The sequence below is a fragment of the Balaenoptera musculus genome, chromosome 4, assembly GCF_009873245.2.
Source record: "Balaenoptera musculus isolate JJ_BM4_2016_0621 chromosome 4, mBalMus1.pri.v3, whole genome shotgun sequence".
NCBI classification, from domain to species: Eukaryota; Metazoa; Chordata; class Mammalia; order Artiodactyla; family Balaenopteridae; genus Balaenoptera; species Balaenoptera musculus.
Genome location: NC_045788.1, coordinates 76,717,491 through 76,741,189, shown reverse-complemented (window position 1 = coordinate 76,741,189; position 23,699 = coordinate 76,717,491). Strand labels below are relative to the sequence as shown.

Here is a 23,699-nt window from a genome sequence, read left to right as displayed (position 1 = left end):
GGGTCCTTGTGATTGTCTTTCTTTTAACACTGTAGTTTTAACAACAACAAAGTATTTGTTTTACTGATTATGAAAGTAATACATGCTCATTGTAGAAACTTTGAACAATAAAAAATGCATAAATTCTTTTAGTTGTATTTCATCTTAGTCTTCTTTTATATATGTGGACTTTTAAATGTGGTGTATTATATAATGTAATTTAGTATCATTCTTTTTTCATTTAATAGTATGAAATAAGGATTTCCCTAGTCCATTAACTATTCTTTGAAAACATAATTTTTAATGGCTGATAAATACTCCAACATATGGACATACTAAAATTTATTTAACCATTTTCCTGTTGGATTTTTAAACTGTTTAATTTTTTCTCAATTACAAATAGCATTGTAGTTATATTTTTGTTCACATCTTTGATAATTTTCATAGTTTGTATTTACAGAAATAGAATTTATGAATTTTTCATAACTTAAAAATCCATAATGAAAATAAATGATACTCTGAGAATTGTTCTCTCCTAAATATTTGTGCATGTAGGATCAAAAGGTCTGATGAATCAAATTCATTCATCTACAGAGAATTGTAGTGATTAAAACTGTCTTTGTATTTCTAGGCATTCTCAGATGAATTTGCCAGAAGGGCTAATGGAAATTTCATCAGTGACAAAATTCCCAAGGTTGAAGATACACAAGGTTCAATAAAGCTTTTAAATAGAGAAATTATTTTTAGTTGCTAAATAAGTATTCAGTGTTAAGTGAAAAATGATAGGATACGTTTTATGAAAAAAACAATTTGTGATAAAGAAGATAATAAATTATACTCTATACACCTGAGCATGCAAGACATTGGCCATGTTTATGTGATCTGGGGTGAAAGAGTAGGCAGGCCAGATTATATAATCTGTACAAGGGGTTTTCAGTGGTGATGAGGCTACTATTTTCTAAGGATGATGTGATTTCTGAAGTGTTTTCAGAAATAGACACATTTAAAGAGATGATACCAACCAAATGCTTCTCCTCTGTCAAAGTTACTATTGTATATTTGAGTTTATCCTATTTGGAGTTTGCTGAAGCTTCTTAAATCTGAATATGTATGTCTTCCATCAGATCTGGGGATTTTTCAGTCATTTCTTCAGATATATTTTTCTGCACTGATCTCTCTCTCCTCTCCTTCTGGTGCTCCAATAACATGAATGGTAAGCCTTCTGATAATGTCTCTGAGGGTCTGTTCTTTTTTTTTTTTTCAGTCTTTTTTCTCTCTGTTCTTCAGATTGGATAATATTTATTAATCTACCTCCAAATTCACTGATTCTTTTCTCTGTACTATACTATTGAGCCTATCCAGTGAATTTTTGATTTCAAATATTGTATTTTTAAGTTCTAAAATGTCCATTTGATTCTTATTTTATAGTTTATATTTCTCTGCAGAGACCCCTGTTTTTCCATTCATTCCAAATCATTTCCATGCATTCAAGTGTGTTTACTTCGACCTTAGGGAGCGTAGTTATAGTAGATGCTTTGAAGTCTTTGTCTGATCATTCCAACATCTGAACCATCTTGGGATTAGCATCTACATTGAGTGTCTTTATCCTTGAGAATTGGTCACATTTTCCTGGTTCTTTGTATGACAAGCAATTTTGGATTATAGAATGGGCATTTTAAACATTGTGTTGTAAGACTTGGGTCCTGTTAAAATCCTCTGGAAAATGGTGATTGTTTTGTTTGTTTGAGCAGGTAGCCAATCAGTTAACGTCATTCTACAAGTTCTGCCTCACTTCCTGTGTGGGCAGTGGTTCCAAGGTCAATTCCATTCTCAAGGCCTTTGCTGTGCAGCTTGGGTCTGCCCCACGTACACAGCTCTGGGGTGAGCTCAGGGTTGACTCCAGTCATACACAGAACAGGGGGTCACCACTCCAGTGTTCCCCTTACATTCTCTGACTTGCAGGAGCCCATTTTCCAGGTCTTCTGGCCAGAAGGACAAGGTTCTCTCAGAGGTGAAGCTGCCTGTTCTGTTGCCTCATTATTCTGCGTGATCAGGGGTGCCCTTGGGCAAAGCAGAGGGGGTGGGGGGTGGGAGGAGGGAACCAAATAAACAAAAACACAGGGATTTCCCATACACCACATATACACTTTTCAGACCACAAGGCCCTTTTTCCTGATTCTTCTGGACAGAAATACAGAATGTCTCTCAGAGTGTTAGCTCCCTGCAGTGCCGCTGTGGAGTTCTGCAACCGGGGCACCTTGGTACAGGGCCTGGATTTAAAAAGGAAAAATATGGAATATTATGAGGCTTCTCTGCCATACTCTTCAGCTCACAGGGACCCATATTCTCAATCCTCTGGCCACAAAGACAGAGATTCTCTGAGAGTTTTGCTGCCTGTTCTCATCGTGTAGTTCTGTAGCTAGGGCCATGCTTGGGTCAAAGCTGGGAGAGAAAAAAGGAAAAATTTCAAAACAAAACAAAATGGGAAGCAGCACAGGCTGCCTCTTCAAGTTTTGACTCCCTTCCCCAGTCTACCTGCTGTTGTGCACGTCTCAGTTCTCAGAGTGGCTTTTTGTATTTGTCGCATGTTGTTACTTGTAGTCAGTGGGAAAGAAAGGCTCAAGTGGGCTAATTCACCTCAGCCAGCAGCAGAAGGACATGTTTGATATGTATTATATTTTATAATCCTTTTCCAGAAACAGACCATCAGGGGCTCAAGGCCAGGGCCAGGTTAAATGCCAGAAATCAGAGAGAGACAGAGAGAGAGAGAGAGAGACGGAGAGAGAGAGAGACGGAGAGAGAGAGAGAGAGAGAGAGAGAGAGAGAGATGAGAGGGGCACAGGTGAGAACCATGAGACCTAAGTCATTCTTGCTGTTGTCGACTTGTTACTGAGTCTATTTTTTTTTTTCTTGTCAGGTTTATATGGGACTGTTTCTAACCCTGATTCAGGAGTGCATGAAATGAAGATTGGGCCCATCATTTTCCAGGTAGCCTCTGGAGATATCGCCAAAGAAGAGGCAGATGTGATTGTAAATTCAACATCAAAGACATTTAATCTCAAAGCAGGTACTTGACTTATAGAATTTTGACTAGTGTAATAGTCACAGTAGAGCCTGTGAAGGAGAGTTCCTATAGCCAAACTGGTTTCTACAACTTTGGCTTATTGATATTAATTAGTAATTTAAAAATTATTTTGACATTGTTTCTCATAATTGGGAACAGCTCTTTTATGAGTTTTTCTTCTTTGTTATCAGAAATACCCAAGTTATAGGATTCCTTTGAGGATGGGGAAAGCATTTAGATAATTAGGCAGTCATTCTGATCCAAATGTCCTGTAATTTTTTTTATTCATGTGTGTAAACATCTTGCTTTTCTCATGCAGGGGTCTCCAAAGCAATTTTAGAACATGCTGGGAAAAGTGTGGAAATGGAATGTTCTCGTCAAGGTAAGGCACAATGCTATCTTTTTTTAAGTAGAAGACTGAATATGGGAGGCTGTGGAGGATGAGGAAAGTCCTGGGATTGGGGAGACAACATATTGATCTTAAAATCATACCTTTCACTAAAGAATTCCAGTTGTAGAGAATTAGAAGAAAAGTAATCTCACAGTTAAAAAGAGAAGCAAGAAAGATTCATCAAAGGTAGTATTTCAGGAGTTTCTTATTCACATAAAATGCTTTATCTGCCAATTCAGACATTTTGTTTTTTAAACAATCAAAGAGTGGGTTCAAAGACTAAATAGACATTTCACCAAAGAAGACATGCAGATGGCCAAGAGGCACATGAAAAGATGCTCAACATCACTAATTATTAGAGAAATGCAAATCAAAACTACAATGAGGTATCACCTCACACCAGTCAGAATGGCCATCATCCCAAAATCTACAAACAATAAATGCTGGAGAGGGTGTGGAGAAAAGGGAACCCTCTTGCACTGTTGGTGGGAATGTAAATTGATACAGCCACTATGGAGAACAGTATGGAGGTTCCTTAAAAAACTAAAAATAGTGGGGCTTCCCTGGTGGCGCAGTGGTTAGGAGTCTGCCTGCCAATGCAGGGGACACGGGTTTGAGCCCTGGTCTGGGAAGATCCCACATGCCGTGGAGCAACTAAGCCCGTGAGCCACAACTACTGAGCCTGCGCGTCTGGAGCCTGTGCTCCGCAACGGGAGAGGCCGCGACAGTGAGAGGCCCGCGCATAGCGATGAAGAGTGGCCCCCGCTCGCCGCAACTGGAGAAAGCCCTCGCACAGAAACGAAGACCCAACACAGCCAAAAGTAGATAAATAAATAAATAAATTTATAAAAAAAAAAAAAACTAAAAATAGAACTACATACAACCCAGCAATCCCACTACTGGGCATAGACCCTGAGAAAAACATAATTAAAAAAGAGACATGTACCACAATGTTCATTGCAGCACTATTTACAATTGCCAGGACGTGGAAGCAACTACATGTCCATTGATAGATGAATGGATAAAGAAGATGTGGCACATACATACAATGGAATATTACTCAGCCATAAAAAGAAACGTAATTGAGTTATTTGTAGTGAGGTGGATGAACCTAGAGTCTGTCATACAGAGTGAAGTAAGTCAGAAAGAGAAAAACAAATACCATATGCTAATGCATATATATGGAATCTAAAAAGAAAAAAAAAGGTACTGATGAACCTAGTGGCAGGGCAGGAATGAAGACGCAGACATAGAGAATGGACTTGAGGACATGGGGAGGGGGAGAGGGAAGCTGGGGTGAAGTAGCATTGACATATATACACTACCAAGCGTAAAATAGATAGCTAGTGGGAAGCAGCCGCATAGCACAGGGAGATCAGCTCGGTACTTTGTGACCACCTAGAGGGGTGGGATAGGGAGGGTGGGAGGGAGGCTCAAGAGGGAGGGGATATGGGGATATATGTATACATACAGCTGATTCACTTTGTTGTACAACAGAAACTAACACAGCATTGTGAAGCAATTATAGTCCAATAAAGATGTATTAAAAAGAGTGGGTTCAGCATCTAATTTTGCATCTTTTTGTCTTGTGTTTCCCAGCTCAAGGGGGCCACAGAGATTATATAATTACCGAAGGTGGATTATTGAAGTGCAAGAATATTATTCACGTCATTGGTGGAAATGATGTCAAGAGATCGGTTTCCTGTGTTTTGCAAGAGTGTGAAAAGCAGAATTACTCGTCCGTTTGCCTCCCAGCCATCGGGACAGGTTTGTAGCCTTTGGCTGTCAAGGCTAAATCCCAAGATGACTAGTTTCCCTTGGATTGGTGCTGATGGCTAATGTACTTACTGCTGAGTCTACATCAGGGCAGCTTCCTCAAGCCAGGGCAGCCCCCGAGGGAAGGAGCAAAGTCTGTGGGTAGTTTAAGTAAAAAAGGGAAAAATGAAGAAAACTGAAGAGAGTATTGGGATAGTAGACATGTGCTTTCTAATGTGGAAGGGAAGGGAGAGGAAGGGAGGGGAAAGGAAAGTCCATCTCTCATTGCTTTCATCAGCTCCTTTCTCTTTTCCATCCTCTACACATCCCCCATTATTTAGTCTTTGACTTCCCCTCCATCCCCTCTCCATGGAAACATCAGTGCACGGACTTTTGCCTCCCCATGGCCGACTCTCAGACAGCATGGCTGTCCGTCTTCTCTTGCCTCCTCGACAGTGGGCTGGCCATGGGGCATCGTGACCTCTCAGTCGCCAGAATCCAGTGGGTTCTCATGGGTCAGAAACTCTCCACCTTCCTCCTTTCAGCCTGCCTGCCTCTTTGAAGTTTCTTGTTTTCCTTAAACTACATAATGATTGTATGAGTCTTCATTTATAAGGATGGTGCTTTGGGCTTATCATTTGTAAGGTGGTGCTCCTTGAGCTCTTTCCCCAGCAATCTGAGTCATGTGCATTAATCAGGGATTCCTGCTCGGTCTCCTTTAAGAGAGCTGCTCAGGGGAGGCAAATACTCTCAGGCTTGAAGTGGGATGGAGCTGACTGGTCCCAGAAAGAGAAGGCTCAGCACTGGATTAATCATTCCATTGCTCAGGAATCTAAGTTTGAGTGTCTCACACTGGCATTCTAGGCCCTCCAAAAGTTTAGCCTTAATAAACCTAACCATCCTTGTCACTTTCTGGGCCTTCTTCTAATTCTCTTTCCCATACTTTGATTTCTCTTATTTTTCATTCCTCTTAATGTTCCCACATAGAATGTTATGTCTCCTTAGTTCTCTGTTTCTGAAAGTATAATTTATGTTCCCTTTATGCTTTCATTCCCCTTGTAGTATCATTCAATCCTAGCAGATTAGCCAATGTATTATCTGTCTATCATCTATGTATCATCTATCTATCTATTTATCATCTATCATTTTCTATGGACACCCACTAATGATTCCCCAGTCTCTATCTCCATCTGCTTTTTCCTCTGAGCTCTTGTCTTGTGTTTCCATCTTAACTTTATTTGTGCCATGAAAGCAGGCAGCCTAAGGGTGGCACAGACCTTCCCAAGGGAGTCCCTGGGTGGAGTCAAAGAAGAAATAAGGAAATGAGGCAGTTTTAGTTTTGTATAATTATTTCTGGGTTACTGCAAACCTGTTGTTTTTTCCACTGACCTGGTTGTATTGCTGGTCTGCACAAATAAATCAAAGTTAGCAAATTCTCCTTCCTCATCTTCTTTACCTGTCTCTATCACCACCTGAGCAGGCCCTTAGACTAACAGATGGGGAGCTTTTTCGCTTAGTGGTGATTATGAGTTGAATTGAGACTGTGATTGAGACAGTTGCTGACAGTAAAGGAAGCCCTCTCCCTGTTCCTCACAGGCTTGAGGGGAGAGAATGGGTACTCACTGGTACCTGCAAGTACCTCAAGCTCAAAGCAAACTCCAAACTCCAGTTCATTGTCTTCTCCCCCACACCTGCCCTTCCTCTTATATCCCTGAGCATGTTAAAAACATCACTTTCTATCTAGAATCCTTGACTCTACCTTCTTCATGACTCCTATGTGTATTAGTTTATTAATTAGTTTGATTAAATATTTACTGAGTGTCTGCTATGTGCCGGGCACTGAGCTGCGGCAGCGGGGATAGAAAGATGACTAAGAAAAGGGTCCAGTCCACAAGGGGCACCTGGCCTTTTGTGAGACACAGACATGTCAACAAACAACTGCAGTGCAACGGGACTTATGAAATACACGTGAAGGTTGTAGGTGGCAAAAGACGGGGAACAAAGGGGAAGTATAAAGCCAGTTGGCCACTTGGTCCTGCGGACTTTACTTTCTAAATATCTCCTCAATCCCTACACCCAGCTCTTCATTCTGGCCTCCTCTCTTTGTTCAGCTCTTGTCTTTTGCCTAAACCTTTATTTAAATTATCCTGTTTAGACCTGGCACCCTGCTCCAGTGCCTCCTCCACCTACCCCCCTACCTCCCCCGTTTATCTTTCTCAAAAACAAACCTGTTCCCCTGAACACACCAGGTTCACATATCACACTTTTTACACAGTTCTGTCTGGCGTAGCCTTTCCCTCAGGTTTCCATACTTCACCTGTTGAACACCTGTTCATCCCCACATATCACATCCTCTGTGTCCCAAGTGCTTAGATTATTGAGAGTGAATGAATATATCTGAACATTCCCATTTAAATTCTTCCAAATAGCATGGAATAACTACAGCATTGCAATGGAGAATTTCCCTCCTTCCCTGATCATCTAATAAAAACAAAAAACCTGCACAAACCCTCTAGGTCAGTTTTATATGGGGATTGTCTACATTCCTACAGTTGTCTCCATAGCCAAGTCAAAGAGGTCTGCTCTCCTTTCTGCATTAATAGCGGGCACTGTCAACAGGGATAACCCAAGTAGGCCCTTTGTCTATCACACCAAGTTGGCCAGAGGACTTTCACATTGCCCACTCCCCACCCTGCAATGTGACAGCTGCTATTCATATGGAACTGCTTCCATGGCTTTTCGTGAGCCTTTTCAAGGAACTTTTCATGATCTTACCTAGCCAGTAGGCTTGAGAAACAAGATATGGAGCATGCTTAAAATAGGAAAAGACCTTGCTCAGGTGGCAACCTTGAACCCTGAAAGTCAACTAAAATCACAGTGACCGTGGGACGAAAAACTTCTTGGAGGCTCATGGATAACTTGTATGCAAAGAATTATAGATTATAACAAATAGCTTATGGCTCTAGGTGTCTTACGAAATTAGCTCAGTTTAAATCAGGTCCCCAAAGACATCTGAGAGAATAAGGATATATACGTAATAGTTAAGAAATGACTGAACAAAAAATAATGCTGTTCTCTTTATTTTTTAAATTAATTAATTTATTTATAATTAGTTCTCTTTTATTTATTTACTTTTTGCCTGCGTTGGGTCGTCGTTGCTGTGTATGGACTTTCTCTAGTTGCGGCGAGCAGGGGCTACTCTTTGTTGTGGTGCGTAGGCTTCTCTTTGCGGTGGCTTCTCTTGTTACAGAGCACGGGCTCTAGGGCACGGGCTTCAATAGTTGTGGCACGCGGGCTCTAGAGCACAGGCTCAGTAGTTGTGGCATATGGGCTTAGTTGCTCCGCAGCATGTGGGATCTTCCCGGACCAGGGCTCGAACCTGTGTCCCCTGCATTGGCAGGCGGATTCTTAACCAACTGTACCACCAGGGAAGACCTGTTCTCTTTAAAGAGCATGATATTTCAACATACATTAGCTTCTTTTGCTTTTGTGGATCTTTTGAGGACACCAGTGAGCCAAGAAAGGTTAACTGTGCTCTGTAACACAGAGGAACATAGTGAGCTGGGATCAGCTGAATAGAGCAAATAACAGATATCAGACACCAAGTTATGTTTCTGGGTCCTTTGTTCATTGTTGGGCTGTTCCTGACATCCTGGAACAAAAACTCCCCATTGCATCTAGGACTTCAAGGGTGTCTGCTGATGCATTTTAGAAAAGTCCATGGTGATGAAAGAGTTGGGGAGTGGGAATTTATTCTGAGAATCAGAATCCCTAATTTATTCCTCGGCCTTTTCCAGTTGGGTCTTCTTTTTCAAATCCAGTTGGATCTCTTTTTTTCCCAATCATTTTTATTATTTACCTTTCTAGGAAGTGCCAAACAAGATCCAGATAAGGTTGCAGCAGCCATAATTGATGCCATTGAAGACTTTATTCAGAAAGGATTGGTCCAGTCTATGAAAAAAGTTAAAGTTGTTATCTTTCTGCCTCAAGTACTGGACGTGTTTTATGCCAACATGAAGAAAAGAGAAGGACTTCAGCCTTCTCCCCAGCAGCCTATGATGTCTAAAATTTCATGTGAGTTGTTCATTTTTATGAAATACATGTTCCTAATATTGATGTCACATGAGAAATAGCTATTCTTTTTTCTGGTAGTTTATGAGTTTTGTTCCAGCTTTATGGAGATATAGTTGACATACATCACTGTATAAGTTTGACGTATACAGCATAATGGTTTGACTTACATATATTGTGAAATGAATACCTCAATAAGCTTAGTTAGCATCCATCATCTCACATAGATACAATAAAAAGAGAAAGTAAAAAAAGAAAAGAAGAACATTTTTCCTTGTGACAAGAACTCTCTTAACAACTTTCATATCTATCATATAGTAGTGTTAACTACAGTCACTAAAGAATGTTTCTGGACCCAGTTCCAATGTGTGTATGGAGGCTTCCCTGTACCTACAAGCAATTCTCAGATGCCAGCAGGGTGTCTGAGGATTCAACTCAATTCTGACCATCATCTACCCAGAGATGGAATCAGATTCCACAGGTAAAGGGCTCAGTGCCACAAGACTGCCCTCCGCTTCAGATACCAATCACAAGCCAAATACTGTATATATGAGAAAAATATTTGGTCATTCTGACCAAATATATTTTTTCTTATAAATCACAGTATTACAGTCATCATTCTGTACATTACATCCCTAGTACTTATTTATCTTGTGATTGGAAGTTTGTATCTTTTGACCGCCTTTCTCCAATCTCCTCTCACCCTCACCCCGCAACCTCCTAGTAACCATAAATCTGATCTCTTTTTCTATGAGTTTTTTTTTTTTCAGATTCTGCGTATCAGTGAGGTCATACAGTATTTGTCTTTCTCTGTCTGACTTGAAATAGCTAATCTTTAATGAACTATCACAGAGAAATTAAGAAAACAATCCCATTTATAATTGCATCAAAAAGAATAAAATACCCAGGAATAAATTTAACCAAGGAGGTGAAAGACCTGTATCATGAAAATATACAAATTGATGAAAGAAACTGAAGAAGATACAAATAAATGGAAAGATAGTTCATGCTCATGGATTGGAAGGATTAATATTGTTAAAATATCCATACTACTTAAAGCAATCTACAGATTCAATGCAATCCCTATCAAAATTCCAGTGGCACTTCTCACTGAAGTAGAACAAACAGACTTGAAACCATAAAACTCCTACAAGAAAACATATGGGTAAGCTCCTCAACACTGGTCTTAGCAATGACTTTTTAGATTTGACACTAAAATTACAAAAGCAAAATGAATAAGCGGGACTACATCAAACTGAAAAGCTTCTGCACAGCAAAGGAAGTCATAAACAAAATGAAAAGAGAACCCACTGAATGGGAGAAAATATTTGTAAATCGTATATCTGATAAGGGGTTAAATCCAAAATATATAAAGAACTCATACAACAATAGAAAAAACCCCAAACAATTTGATTTTAAAATAGAGTATCTGAATAGTCATTTTTCCAAAAAAGATATACAGCTGGCCAATAGGTACATGAAAAGGTGCTCAACATCATTAATCATCAGGGAAATGGAAATCAAAATCATAATGAGTGATCACCTCACATGATAGAACAGCTATTATCAAAAAGACAAGGGAGGGACTTCCCTGGTGGCACAGTGGTTAAGACTCTGTGCTCCCAATGCAGGGGGCCCAGGTTCGATCCCTGGTCAGGGAACTAGATCCCACATGCATGCCGCAACTAAGAGCTCACATGCCACAACTAAGAGCAGGTGAGCTGCAACTAAGGAGCCCGCCTGCTGCAACTAAGACCCAGTGCAACCAAGTAAATAAATAAATAAATAAAATATATATTAAAAAAAAAAAGACAAGGGACTTTCCTGGTGGTCCAGTGGTTAAGACTCCATGCTTCCACTGCACGGTGCATGGGTTTGATCCCTGGTCAGGGAACTAAGATCCCACATGCCATGTGTCACAGCAAAAAAAAAAAAAAAGTATTAAAGACTCAAATGTTAAGACCTGACCATAAAACTCCTAGAAGAAAACATAGGGGAAAATAAATGATTAAAAAAAAAAAAAGACAAGAAATAACAAGTGTTGGTGAGGATGTGGAGAAAAGGGAACCCTCATGCACTGTTGGTGGGAATGTAAATTGGTGCAGCTACTGTGGAAAACAGCATGGAGGTTCCTCAAAAGTCTAGAAATAGAACTACCATAGGATCCAGCAATTCCACTTCTGGGTATTTATCTGAAGGAAATGAAATCACTCTCTGGAATCCATGTTCACTGCAGCAGCGTTTTCAATAGCCACAACATGGAAACATTGAAAGATGAATTATAAAGAAGATGTGGTGTATATGGAATATTACTCAGGCATAAAAAAGAAGGAAATCCTGCTACATGCAACAACATGTGTGGACCTTGAGGGCATTATGCTCAATGAAATAAGACAGAGAAAGACAAATACTGTATGATAGCACTTATACAGAGGACAGATTGGTGATTGCCGGTGGGTGCAGAGGGGTGGGAGTTGGGTGAAATGGGTGAAGTTGGTCAAAAGGGTAAAAGCATCCAGTTATAAGATAAACAAGTCCTAGGGTTGTAATGTACAGCATGGTGACAAAGAAAGAAAGAAAGAGAGAGAGAGAGGAAGAGAGGAAGGAGGGAGGCAGGGAGGAGGAAGGGAAGAGGGAGGGAGGAAGGAAGAAGGAAAGAAAGAAAGAAAGAGCTAATCTTCCTTTCTTTTCTTTTTTAGCATTCTTGGGCTTCTCAAGTAAATCTCCCCCAAAACAGACTCCTTTGGTTTTAGAAAAGAAAACAGAATCAGCAGTTTTTCAGGTGTGTGGTGAAAATGTAAAAAGTGTAGAAAAAGTTTTCTTCTGGATACAGGATCTCATTCAAAAGGAACAGTGTCCCTACACCAGTGAAGATGAATGTATCAAAAACTTTGATGTAAAGGAATATCGGGAATTGAATGAGCTTCAGAAGAAGTTAAATATTTCCATTTCCTTGGACCGTGAAAGACCTTTGATTGAGGTTTCTGGAATTACCAAAGATGTGATACAGGTTAGAAATGCAATTGAGGACATGATTAAGAGAGTTAGATTGTCCAAAGAACAGGAATACCTGGCAGATCGTACCAGTGATTTTGTGGAATGGCAATATAAGGACGATAACAAGTTTCATAGTTTTGACAAAATTACCAATATGCAACTGGAGGATGCAAAGAAACAAAAGAGAAAGACAATTGATGTTAAAATTAATCATCAGAGCTACACAGTCGACTTGGAAACATACATTGCTACAGATGCAAATGGAAAGAGTTTACCTGTTGGGCGCCGTACAAAACCTGAAGGTGAATCAAACTATCATGCTTGTTGTCCATTACTTTATGCCTGTGATGTGTGTTGTACATACATCAAAATGTTGTTCAAGTAGATAAAATCCAAGTACCCTTATGGAAGAAAATAGAAAACTTGGTCTCAGCTGAAGGACCTTACACTTTGGCCATGAAAATACAGCACGGGTGCACCCAACAGCTGATCATTATTATCTTAATGGTAACAATAGTCAAATGTTGCATTTGTTCTCATCTCTACAGTTTACAAGCTTCCCGGAGCCAGTTTTGCTGGGGAGGTAATGGCTGCTTCTGTCAGGAAAGGGAAAGCCATGGGCTGTAAAGTAGCCCAAGGCTTTCTAGAACAAAAGACTGAAGACAGCCTAGTCAGAGAGTGGGCACTCTGTGTCTGTGACTGATGACCCAGAGTGGATGGGGAGCCTGAAGGATCTTCTCCCAGAAGTCACTAGCTCCTCTGCCCTGAGGATAAGATTCTTTGACACACACATCAGGAAGCAGTCTTCAAGATTCCTGAGAAGGGAATGCTTGTCTTGTGTAGTCAGCTATTCCTGCCTTTGACACATAAATCCCCCACTGAAAACTACTAAATTGGCTTTCAGTACATTGAGAGATCAATGTGAACGAATTCCTCAGACTCTGAGCAACCCTGGGGAAATGACAAGTCAAATACAGTATTCTGTTTAGTAGACGGGGAGACAGAGCTGCCACCACAACTTGCCATGTAGCAAAATCTCCCACCCACCCAACTCTTAAGGATGCCGTGAAGAATAATGAAAGAATAGATGTGGAGGGCCTGGTGGTTGTGGTGAGTTCTGGCAAAAAGCCATGCATTTGTAAGCAAAACATTAATGACTATATGTTGAAAACACTGTAGGAAAATCATTTATATTATATGTAAAATTATTAAATTATGACAGATTAGAGACTGAACAGAATATGCAGCTGAGTTATATTACACCAACAGTTCTCAAATCTGAGCATGATCAAACTTGTTAAGATGCAGGTACCCAGGTTCCACCCTCAGAGATTTTGATTCGGTAGATCTGTGAGGTTTTTTTTAAGCAAGCGTTATAGTTGGTTCTGAGGTGGGTTATCTGTGGTCCACCTTTTGAAAACATTCTTCTAGAAAGATAAGGGGCTTCTTGAACACCTTGAATTAGGAGATTGTAAAACAAGAGCACAAATGATACTCAGTTTTTCAAAGCATACCAGGAATGTGGACTATGCGGATGAGCCTTTCTAGGTGCGAGGGAGTTTTCAAATGTCTACTTTGCAGTTGAGATCCCCTTATACTGGAGCGATATGAAGCAGCAGAAAGTCTGTGTGGTTGAGCTACAGCCTGATAATTCAGAATACAAAACTGTGGCAAGCAAGTTTAATGAGACCTGTGCAGACTTCATCATAGAGAAGGTAAGCCTTCCGCTGACATGGAGTTTCTACACGGTGGAAATAGAGGTATCATTGTCCTGGGTAAATACATTTTCATTCACTTCCTATCACATTTTTTACCCAGAATTAGAATATTTTATGGCAATTAGGTTTTAAATTCTAGATTCTACTCATGTCACTATGATTACTGAGACATTGAAATTCTTGTGTCAGTTATTACAATATAATATTAGATTGTAATATATTAGAATAATAAAGATATATATTTACTTTGTGAAGCAAGCTAATAATTCCTAGATATGGCTCCAAAGTTGGAGTTGATAACTAGCAAAGTTGGAGTTGATAACTAGCAAATTAGATCAGGATTATGTGCTTCTGCCCTACTATTCACAGATCAACAGTCCTTGCGTCCTTGATAATCCAGCGGTCCTTTCCCTGTTCATTTCCCTTATTTTGGCATCTTCTGCTTTTAAACATTAGTTTAGAAAGTTTCCTTTTTGAAATTATTTTTCTCCCTTGACTTCTAGGACAGTATTATTTTGATGCTTTCTTCTCCTTCTTTAACTAATGCTCCTTTCATTTTCACTGGCATCTGTTCCTCCTCTAAACCCCTAATCCTAGGTAACCCACAGGATTTATATTTTGGTATTCTGTCTCTGCAGTTCACCAGGGAATGTTTTTACTCTTCTTGGCTGCAGCTATTATTTCAGTGTTGATAGCTCTCAAATCAACATCACCAACCTGGATCTTTTTTTTTTTTTTTTAAATGGGAATTATTTATTTATTTATTTATTTATTTATTTATTTATTTATTTATTTATTTATTTATTTATTTATTTATTTATGGCTGTGTTGGGTCTTCGTTTCTGTGCGAGGGCTTTCTCTAGCTGCGGCAAGCGGGGGCCACTCTTCATCGCGGTGCGCGGGCCTCTCACTATCGCGGCCTCTCTTGTTGCGGAGCACAGGCTCCAGATGCGCAGGCTCAGCAACTGTGGCTCATGGGCCCAGTTGCTCCACGGCATGTGGGATCCTCCCAGACCAGGGCTCGAACCCGTGTCCCCTGCATTGGCAGGCAGATTCTCAACCACTGCGCCACCAGGGAAGCCCCAACCTGGATCTTTGACTCAAGCTCTAGAACTTGAGTTCCCAAGTGGCCTAAAAAAGTCTCCACTTGAATATCTGTCTGCTAAATCAATTTCCCTAAAATCTAACTCATCTCATCATTTCCCCTTCCTTCCTGCTTTCTGTCCTTGGTTCCACCACTTTCTGAGTAAAGCTAGAGATCTTTGAGTACCTTCCCTTCATCTGTAATAACAAGTCTGCCAGTAAGGCCTGCATTGTCTTCCTTTGCAAATTTTCTCTTATTCTCTATTTGCACTGCCACCACTCTGTTTATTCATGTACTTAATAATACATATAATATTATTATTATTACATAATAATTCAAAAAATATTTGAAGTGTCCTACAAAGATATACCTTCAGATAACATAAATATGGACAAAAAGAAAAGTAGGGCAGGGAAATTAAGATAATTACAGAGGTACTGTTAGTTCACAAAAATACATAACATGAAGTCCTAGATAGTTACTAGAGGAGGCCCTCAAATTTGTCCTTGATCTTCCTAGTAAACAAAGCAAAGAAGTAAACACTCAGCTATAAGATTCATAATGTCCATAAATCAAAGAGCAAAGCATTTGATCAGGAGACTCAACAGTTTTTCACAATACTGAGAAACTAGTAGTTGTTGGCAAGAAGTTTGGTCTGATACAAGTAGTCTATCATAGCCAGAAACCTGCTGCTAAAATAAGCCTACTAAGTAAAGCTTAGAATTTATCCTACTAGGAATACAGACTCAGATTACTGTGTTCAAAATTACTTGAAATAATTTTCTTTGTGTGGTTATTAAATTTTAAAAGGGTTTGTGCTCACTTCAGCAGCACATATACTAAAAAAGGGTGAGAAACAAGAATAAAAGGACTAAGAAATTAAGAATGGTTTCAAAACTCGGTATGAATAAAATTTTAAGGCTTTTAAAAATGAGTAAAATAAATAAGATTTAAAGTAAATAGAAATAAATTGGAAGTAGTTTGAAGATTAGAAACTTAGTTGTAGGTAAAAGGAAAAATAAAATTTAAGATTATAAATTGGATCAACAAAATACATGATAATGCTGAGACTTGGAACTAGAGGGCAAACTGTATCTTTTTTAAAAATTAATTATTTTATTTATTTTTATTTTTGGCTGCATGGGGTCTTCGTTGCTGCACGTGGGCTTTCTCTAGTTGTGGCGAGTGGGGGCTACTCTTTGTTGCGGTGCATGGGCTTCTCATTGTGGTGGCTTCTCCTGTTGCGGAGCACGGGCTCTAGGTGCCCAGGCTTCAGTAGTTGTGGCACAAGGGCTCAGTAGTTGTGGCTTACGGGCTCTAGAGTGCAGGCTCAGTAGTTGTGGTGCATGCGGCATGTGGGATCTTCCCTGACTAGGGCTCGAACCCGCATCCCCTGAATTGGCAGGTGGATTCTTAACCACTGTGCCACCAGAGAAGCCCGCAAACTGTATCTTAATTAAAAACGGGAAACCCAAAACTGAAAAAAAAAAAAAAAAAAGAATAAGAACCCAATAAAGGCAGGTAATAATAGTGTCAGACTCGAGAGTTCCCTGGACTGGAAGATTCTGACCACATGGAACCTTCACCTTGTGCCTGTCCATGGGAGTCCTTGCCTCCCTTACCCACCCTTCACTCTTTCCCAAGTCAACCTTATGAAACTGCCACCACCTGGTGATTAGGGGAGTGTAGAAACTGATCTGCAATCCAAGACCCAAGGAGTTTCTACCACAGCCCTGGAGGCCAAAGAGTATGGTCAAAGCATGGCCACTTTGGTCTATAACCAGATCCCCTCCCACCAGGATTCATGCCCCACTCTTCCAACTGGACCAGAGATTAATTTTCACTAATTAATTTCCTTCTTGCCTAGACACTAGTGCTTCTCCCACTGTTAGAATACTCTCTCACGGGAGGAGAGAGACAAAGTGACATAGTGAGGTAGACGGCAACAGGAGCAGTTAGGAGTTGAAGAGGCTTTGGTCAGCCAAGTTCATATAATGAGGACTTAAGATCCTAAACATTGTCTGCTCTCATGTGGTACATAAAAGATGTTTAAAATTAAATTAACATTCTTACCAAGGCCTGTTTCTGTGAAACTCTGGATCTAAAAAGACTTCTGAATGTAGAAAGCTGCCATCTGGCATTGAATTTGCTGTTTATTGTAATTTGTATATACTTATGAAAAATAATGGTCATGTTTCATCTGTTATATCTTGCCAAGGGCTCTTGGCATTGACAGAAAATTTTTCCTTATTGATTTGCAGATTGAGAGGATCCAGAATCCAGAGCTCTGGAAACACTACCAGACAAAGAAAAACAACATGGATGCCAAAAATGGCCAATTAATAAATGAGAAGCTGCTCTTCCATGGGACAGATGCTGACTCAGTGACACTTGTCAACGGAAAAGGCTTTAACCGCAGTTATGCTGGAAAAAATGGTAAGGACGCAAGTAATCTGGCTGCTTCAAATGAGGTGTCAGCCATGAGAACCCAAGCTGGCTGGGGACAGTATGGATGGTGTTGTGTTCTCTCATTGTTGGGGGCCATGTTACAGCCAAAGTTTTAGGTTAGACTCACTATATTTCATCCCGAAGGGACTGACTGGCCCTCCAGGGTGGGAGAATGATTTTTAAGAATAAAAAACCAGGGACTTCCCTGGTGGCGCAGTGGTTAAGAATCCGCCTGCCAATGCAGGGGACATGGGTTCGAGCCCTGGTCCAGGAAGATCCCACATGCCGCGGAGCAACTAAGCCCGTGCGCCACAACTACTGAGCCTGCGCTCTAGAGCCCACGAGCCACAACTACTGAAGCCTGTGTGCCAAGAGCCCGTGCTCCGCAACAAGAGAAGCCACGGCAATGAGAAGCCCACGCACCGCAACGAAGAGTAGCCCCCGCTCGCTGCAACTAGAGAAAGCCCGTGTGCAGCAACGAAGACCCAACGTAACCAAAAAAAAAAAAAAAAAAAAAAAAACCACACACACACACAAATTTAAAAGAAGCTTAAGAGAGAACTGAACATTATTTTAACATTATTTGACATATTGGGTCAACATGTCAAATTATAGACTAAATTGAAATCCTTAAAGATGTTTTGTTTTTCTCTTCACAGCTACGGCATTTGGAAAGGGAACCTATTTTGCTGTCAGTGCCCATTATTCTGCCAATGATACATACTCTAGACCGGACGTAAATGGGAAGAAACGTATGTATTATGTGCGAGTACTCACTGGATCGTACACAGTTGGAAACAAGTCATTAATTGTGCCTCCTCTAAAGGACCCCCAAAATCCTACTGACTCGTATGACACTGTCACAGATTGTGTGCAAAATCCAAATTTATTTGTGGTATTTTATGACTACCAGGCTTACCCAGAGTACCTCATTACTTTTAGATGTTAACATTTTGGTATCTTTTGCAGAAGATATTATTCATCTATACATAGCTAACTGTAAAGCAAGCTGTAGTTTTTTTTTCTCTTAACAGCTTTTTCTAAGATCAGAGGACCCTTGTCACTGAAATCAGACTTTCTCTAGCCTCTCTTTCAAAACTGGAATGAACCTATCTTGAGAGCAATAAATTTGAGAATTTAATTGGATAACTTAGAGTTACAACTGTGCATCCTCAACCATGGATATCAAATCTGTAGACGTACAGGTGTTTATTTCCAGAGGGGAGAGTATAACATTAATCTGTTTTTTTAAATTGGGGTATAGTTGCTTTACAATGTTGTGTTCGTTTCTGCTGTACAACCAAGTGAATCAGTTATGTGTATACATATATCCCCCTCCCTCTTGGATCTCCCCCACCACCACCATCCCACCCATCTAGGTCACCACAGAGCACTGAGCTGATCTCCCTGTGCTATACAGCAGGTTCCCACTAGCCATCTGTTTTACACTGGTAATGTATACATGTCAATCCCAGTCTCCCAGTTCATCCCACCCCCACTTCCCCCTCCACGTCCACATGTCCGTTCTTTACGTCTTTATCTCTATTCCTGCCCTGCAAATAGGTTCATCTGTACCATTTTTCTAGATTCCACATATAAGAATAACATTAATCTTAAAGGCAGAGGACACAGTGATGCAATTTCAGCTGCCACTGAGAGACAGCTGGTATCATGTCAGGACTCCATACTGCTGTGGGGAGCACAGTATTACTAAGTGGGTGGGGCTGCTGTCTTCCCTGGGTGCAGGGATGGTGTCTAATCTTCTTTATCCCTGGGCTGAGGTCTGTGCCTGATGTACAGTAGATGCTCCATAAGTGTTTCATAAACCAATTAAGAATGAAGAAGCCCTGTCAGACTCCTAACCAAAGTGGGAACCATCTCATCAACACCCGTGACTTATTGTCACTTTGCTTCAAATCGATGAGATTCCATGGCAGGGAGCTTTTTCACAAAGCAGCCAATGGACATGTGGGACGGCTCCGGTCAGGGCTCTGGGACTGCAGTGCAGCCATGTCCTGCACAGTCCAGGGGGCTGTGGTCTAGCTTGGGGACTAGGTGAGCTGTATCCCATGGAGCTGGGCAGTGCAGCAGCCCTGTTTCCAATCGGTCCTTTCTAATGTTGAACCCAAATCGGCCTTTTTATAACTTTTATTCATGGTCTTAGTTCTGCCCAGTGGAAGAAAGGGATAATGCCTGCTGTATTTTCAGTATGAACCCCTTCTACTATGTTAAGATTAAATGAATCTAAGGGTATTAAATAGCACATTTTCCTTGGCAGCCTAGCTTTTGATGATTTTAAAGCCTTGTGCATAAATAAACCAAAGGAATTAAGCAGTCATATTACTAATTTGCTAACTCAGTAGCTATAGGATAGTAATGGAAAGTTTCTTTTTTAACTTCCTCAGGTGAATTTCAGATTCTAACACTGTTTATCGAGTGTCTAGATTAACCAGGTACTATAATAGGTGCTTTCACATAACAGTATTTATTTTCTTCCCCGAAACAGTCTTGTGAGGTAAGAATTACACCCCCATTTTAAAGCTGAGGAAACTGATGCCTCAGAACACAAGAAGCTTCCTTGCCTTAAGTCACCTGGGTAACAGGCCTCAGAGCCAGCAACTGAATCTGGGTCTCTGTGTCATCAAGCCCCTTGCTCTTCCCACTGTAGAACATGGCTTCTAGATTAATGTTACTGATTCAGGAATATCTCAGACAATCTGTGAATTATCCTCATATTTCCTTGGCCTTGTCCCTTCTGGCTTTGGTTTTCATTGTAGAGTCTCTTCATTTGAAGCTCTGTAGGCCAAGAGGCCAGAGCTATGCCCATGGGCAGCCAGGACAGATGGTGAACTTGGATGCTAGGGGTCACCAGGAGGATAAAGGCACTCTTTCTTGGCCCCAGGGAACAATGCCTGCACTTCAAGTAAAGGAGGTTGAGGGGGCCACAGTTGCTGCTTCATTAAACACAGACATCTTGAAATTTTTCTTGCTGTTGCTGTTTTTTAAGTGGATTGGCAAAGACTTCTTATTGCTTAGGAGTAGCTTCCCAGCCACTGGCATCTGAACTTGGGCTTGACAATGAATGTAAGAAATAAAAAAGGAGAGACCCACTCTCTAATTTGTTCTTGTTCTCCAGTGGTTTGGTTAACTTAGGCAAGGCTGAATATCAGGGTGTATTGCACCAAGTATGATGATTCAGTCCGTAAATGTTATAGTTACCCTCAATCTAAGGAAATATGTCATACAACACAGGGAACATGGCCAATATTTTACAATAACTATAAATGGAGTATAACCTTTAAAAATTGTGAATCACTGTACTGTACACATGCAACACATAATATTGTACATCAACTATACTTCAATAAAAATCTTTTTAAAATAAATATTTCCTCCTTTTTGAATAAAGTGCTTGGAAAATGTTATTTGGTGGTTAAACATCTTTATCCTTTAGGGCAAATACAGGAGAGCTTGATGATAAACGTAGGCCACTGCTGATAAAAGATCACAACTAAACATGACAGCATCAAGGGATCCTCACAGTTATCAATAGCATTCAGCTGAAAATTACACGAAGGGCACAGTACAGCTTTAGTTCAGTAAATCTGAAGGGCAGATTGACCCCAACAAGTAGCCCCTGCTAAAACAAGCCCACTTTGAGCCTGTGTTAGGTCTTGGTGGTCTACTCCAGGGCCAGAGATTCTTAAACTTTTTTGCTATTTGAAGCACCTCAGGTGCTTGCTGAGACTGCAAATTCTGGCCCATCCCAAAGGAGGCAAATTCTATAGCTCTAGAGTGGTGCCCAGACATCTGCATCTTCAGCAAGCCCCTCAAATGATTCTGATATCCCTGATACCCAGAGCTGCTTAAGACTTTCATGGGCCCCAGGCAATTTTGCCTTTGTAGGCCCCTTACTCCATGAAAAGTATTAAACATGATACTTCGCTACTGCATTGGTATAAACATGAATGTAATCGAAACTAGATTATATTCTTTTTTTTATTTTTAAAGAAACTAAAACATTTCTGTAGACCCTAAAAGCTCAGGGGCCCTAGCTACTTTGCCTACCGGATAGATCACCCTGCTTATACGTGGATACTGTAACTTTAGGTGTAACACTTCAAGCCCTCTAACCTCTGGAGGGTCAAAGTATTAATATTTATTTAACAATTGAGTTCACTCATTCGGGCCTGCTCATCTGAGAAATGCAGGATGAAGTGGGACCCTACCTGGTGGCTGATCATCTCCCCCTTTGACTGTCTTTTCTCCTTCCCACACTCCCCGGTGGCAGACAGCCAGGATCTCTTGCTGTGTCATAATCTCTATCTCTATAAAATGAGGAAATTATCTCCCAACACCCATTTACATTTCGAATGCATTCATATCAATGTCTTAACTCTCTACCCAGGTCTCTGCATGCCAGAAACTATTACCTCTAACTGAAATCAATACTTTGCCTTCAGAACAGCTTTCAAACCTTTCTGACACCAACATACACTGAGAAATAGATTTTATATCAGGCCCAGTACACACACAGATATAACTGAAAAGTTTTATGAGGTATATTTACACTGAAAAAAAATTTTCCTGGACAGTTTCACAAAATAATACTTATATTTACTATTGAATTCACTGAAATTACATATTCTGCTCCACTAAAAAAAAAAAAATGCTGGTCTCACCCACTAAATTGATCTTATGACTTGCTAATGGGTCACAATCTACAACTTGAAAAACACTGGTCCAAGTAGTAGCAAATATAATAAAATATCTGGGAGGGAGGGGGTGAGGGAACCCTGGGGGAGGGAGGGGGTGAGGGAATTCTGTGTGAAGGAGGGTATGAGGGAGCTCTCAGTGAGGGCAGGTGTAAAAAAAATATATAGCTGAAGACAAATGTCTATTTCTGCGATAGGGCTATACCTACTACAGGTAACAGACATCTCACCCTTAGCCACAACATCCTCTGCCCCAGTGTTTCTGAAGGAGTATCGCCCAACAAGGTCTCCTTTTTAAAAAATCCACTCAAATATTTAAGGAGCACCTACCATGTGCTGGGCACTGATCAAGACTCTGCAAATATACAATAATCAAAGTCCAAACCCTCATGCAGTGACATTCTCGTTGGGGGAGATAGAGAGTAATCAAATAAATAGGCAAATATATAGTGGTCAGATGGTGGTAGGTGCTACAGAAGGGTCTTTTTTCAGACCCTTCTTTTCCTGGGCATGTTCACCTCCCTTCCTCCTTTCTCCCAGAAAGTATGTACTCTCTTGGGATTTACTGATACCGTCAGTTTGACCTGAGAAGAATGGGGCCAGTAGTCAATTCTTCTTAAAAGGTGACTTTGTGTGTCTTTTCTGTTTTGAATGGTTACTGAGTTCAATATGTTTTTATAATTTTTAAATTCTTACTTAGACGGTAATGATAATAATTATCCCCACATATTGCAAATGTAATGAGAGTGGGATCAAGTTCACTAAGCCAAGCTTTTAGTTAGTTTCAGAAGTCAGCAGCATTTGGTCCTTTTTATTCCAGGGCTGGTGTTCCTAGATGTCCCAGTTCCTTCCACAAGGAGGCCTCTTATTGGGCCCCCACCTACTTTTCTCCTGGTTGGTATTCTGCTCTGGATTACAGGGGTTACCCAGTGAGAATGCCACAGATGTGAGAAATGTGATCACTTCAGATCAAGGCTAGACTTCAACCTGCATTTGAATTAAGAAGTTAAGAACTTAAAACAATCATAAATCTTCCCACACCATCTTATGACAAAGAGTCCATGATAGCTACTGAAATTAACAACTGTACCCCTCCCCCCCAAAAAGCTAGAATTCACCCAATGGATGCATTAGATCAGGAGTTAGCAAACTTTTAAAATATTTTCAGCTTTGCGAGCCATACTGCCTCTGTCACTACTCAACTCTGCCACCGTAACCCTAAAGCCACCACAGAAAATATGTAAATGAATGGCATGGCTGTGTTCTAATACAACCTTATTTACAAAAACAAGCAGCAGGTGACCCCTGATGATGGAGAGACTATTTCTTGGTGAGAACACTAGGGGCTTACATTTGAGATAGGCTGATGAGATAGGTAAGGAAAGGCAAAGGCACTGAAGAAAGAGGCCTACCAATAACAAAGAGCCAGGTTGTCCAAAGAGCAATGTGTATGCAAGAAGGTGGCAAGAGACTAAAA

General features: G+C 40.5%; 1 protein-coding gene across 1 annotated transcript in view; it reads left to right on the top strand.

The window, feature by feature from the left end:
• PARP14 (poly(ADP-ribose) polymerase family member 14) overlaps positions 1-18,648 on the top strand; it is a 42,661-nt gene extending 24,013 nt beyond the window's left edge. Inside the window, exons 9-17 of the mRNA XM_036851286.1 lie at positions 611-689; positions 2,897-3,046; positions 3,363-3,425; positions 5,034-5,201; positions 9,057-9,263; positions 11,960-12,559; positions 13,839-13,972; positions 17,321-17,495; positions 18,167-18,648. Coding sequence (XP_036707181.1) covers positions 611-689; positions 2,897-3,046; positions 3,363-3,425; positions 5,034-5,201; positions 9,057-9,263; positions 11,960-12,559; positions 13,839-13,972; positions 17,321-17,495; positions 18,167-18,456 — 1,866 coding nt within the window. The 3' untranslated portion in view covers positions 18,457-18,648. The remainder of the gene's footprint in view (positions 1-610; positions 690-2,896; positions 3,047-3,362; positions 3,426-5,033; positions 5,202-9,056; positions 9,264-11,959; positions 12,560-13,838; positions 13,973-17,320; positions 17,496-18,166) is intronic.
• Positions 18,649-23,699: the final 5,051 nt, after the last annotated feature.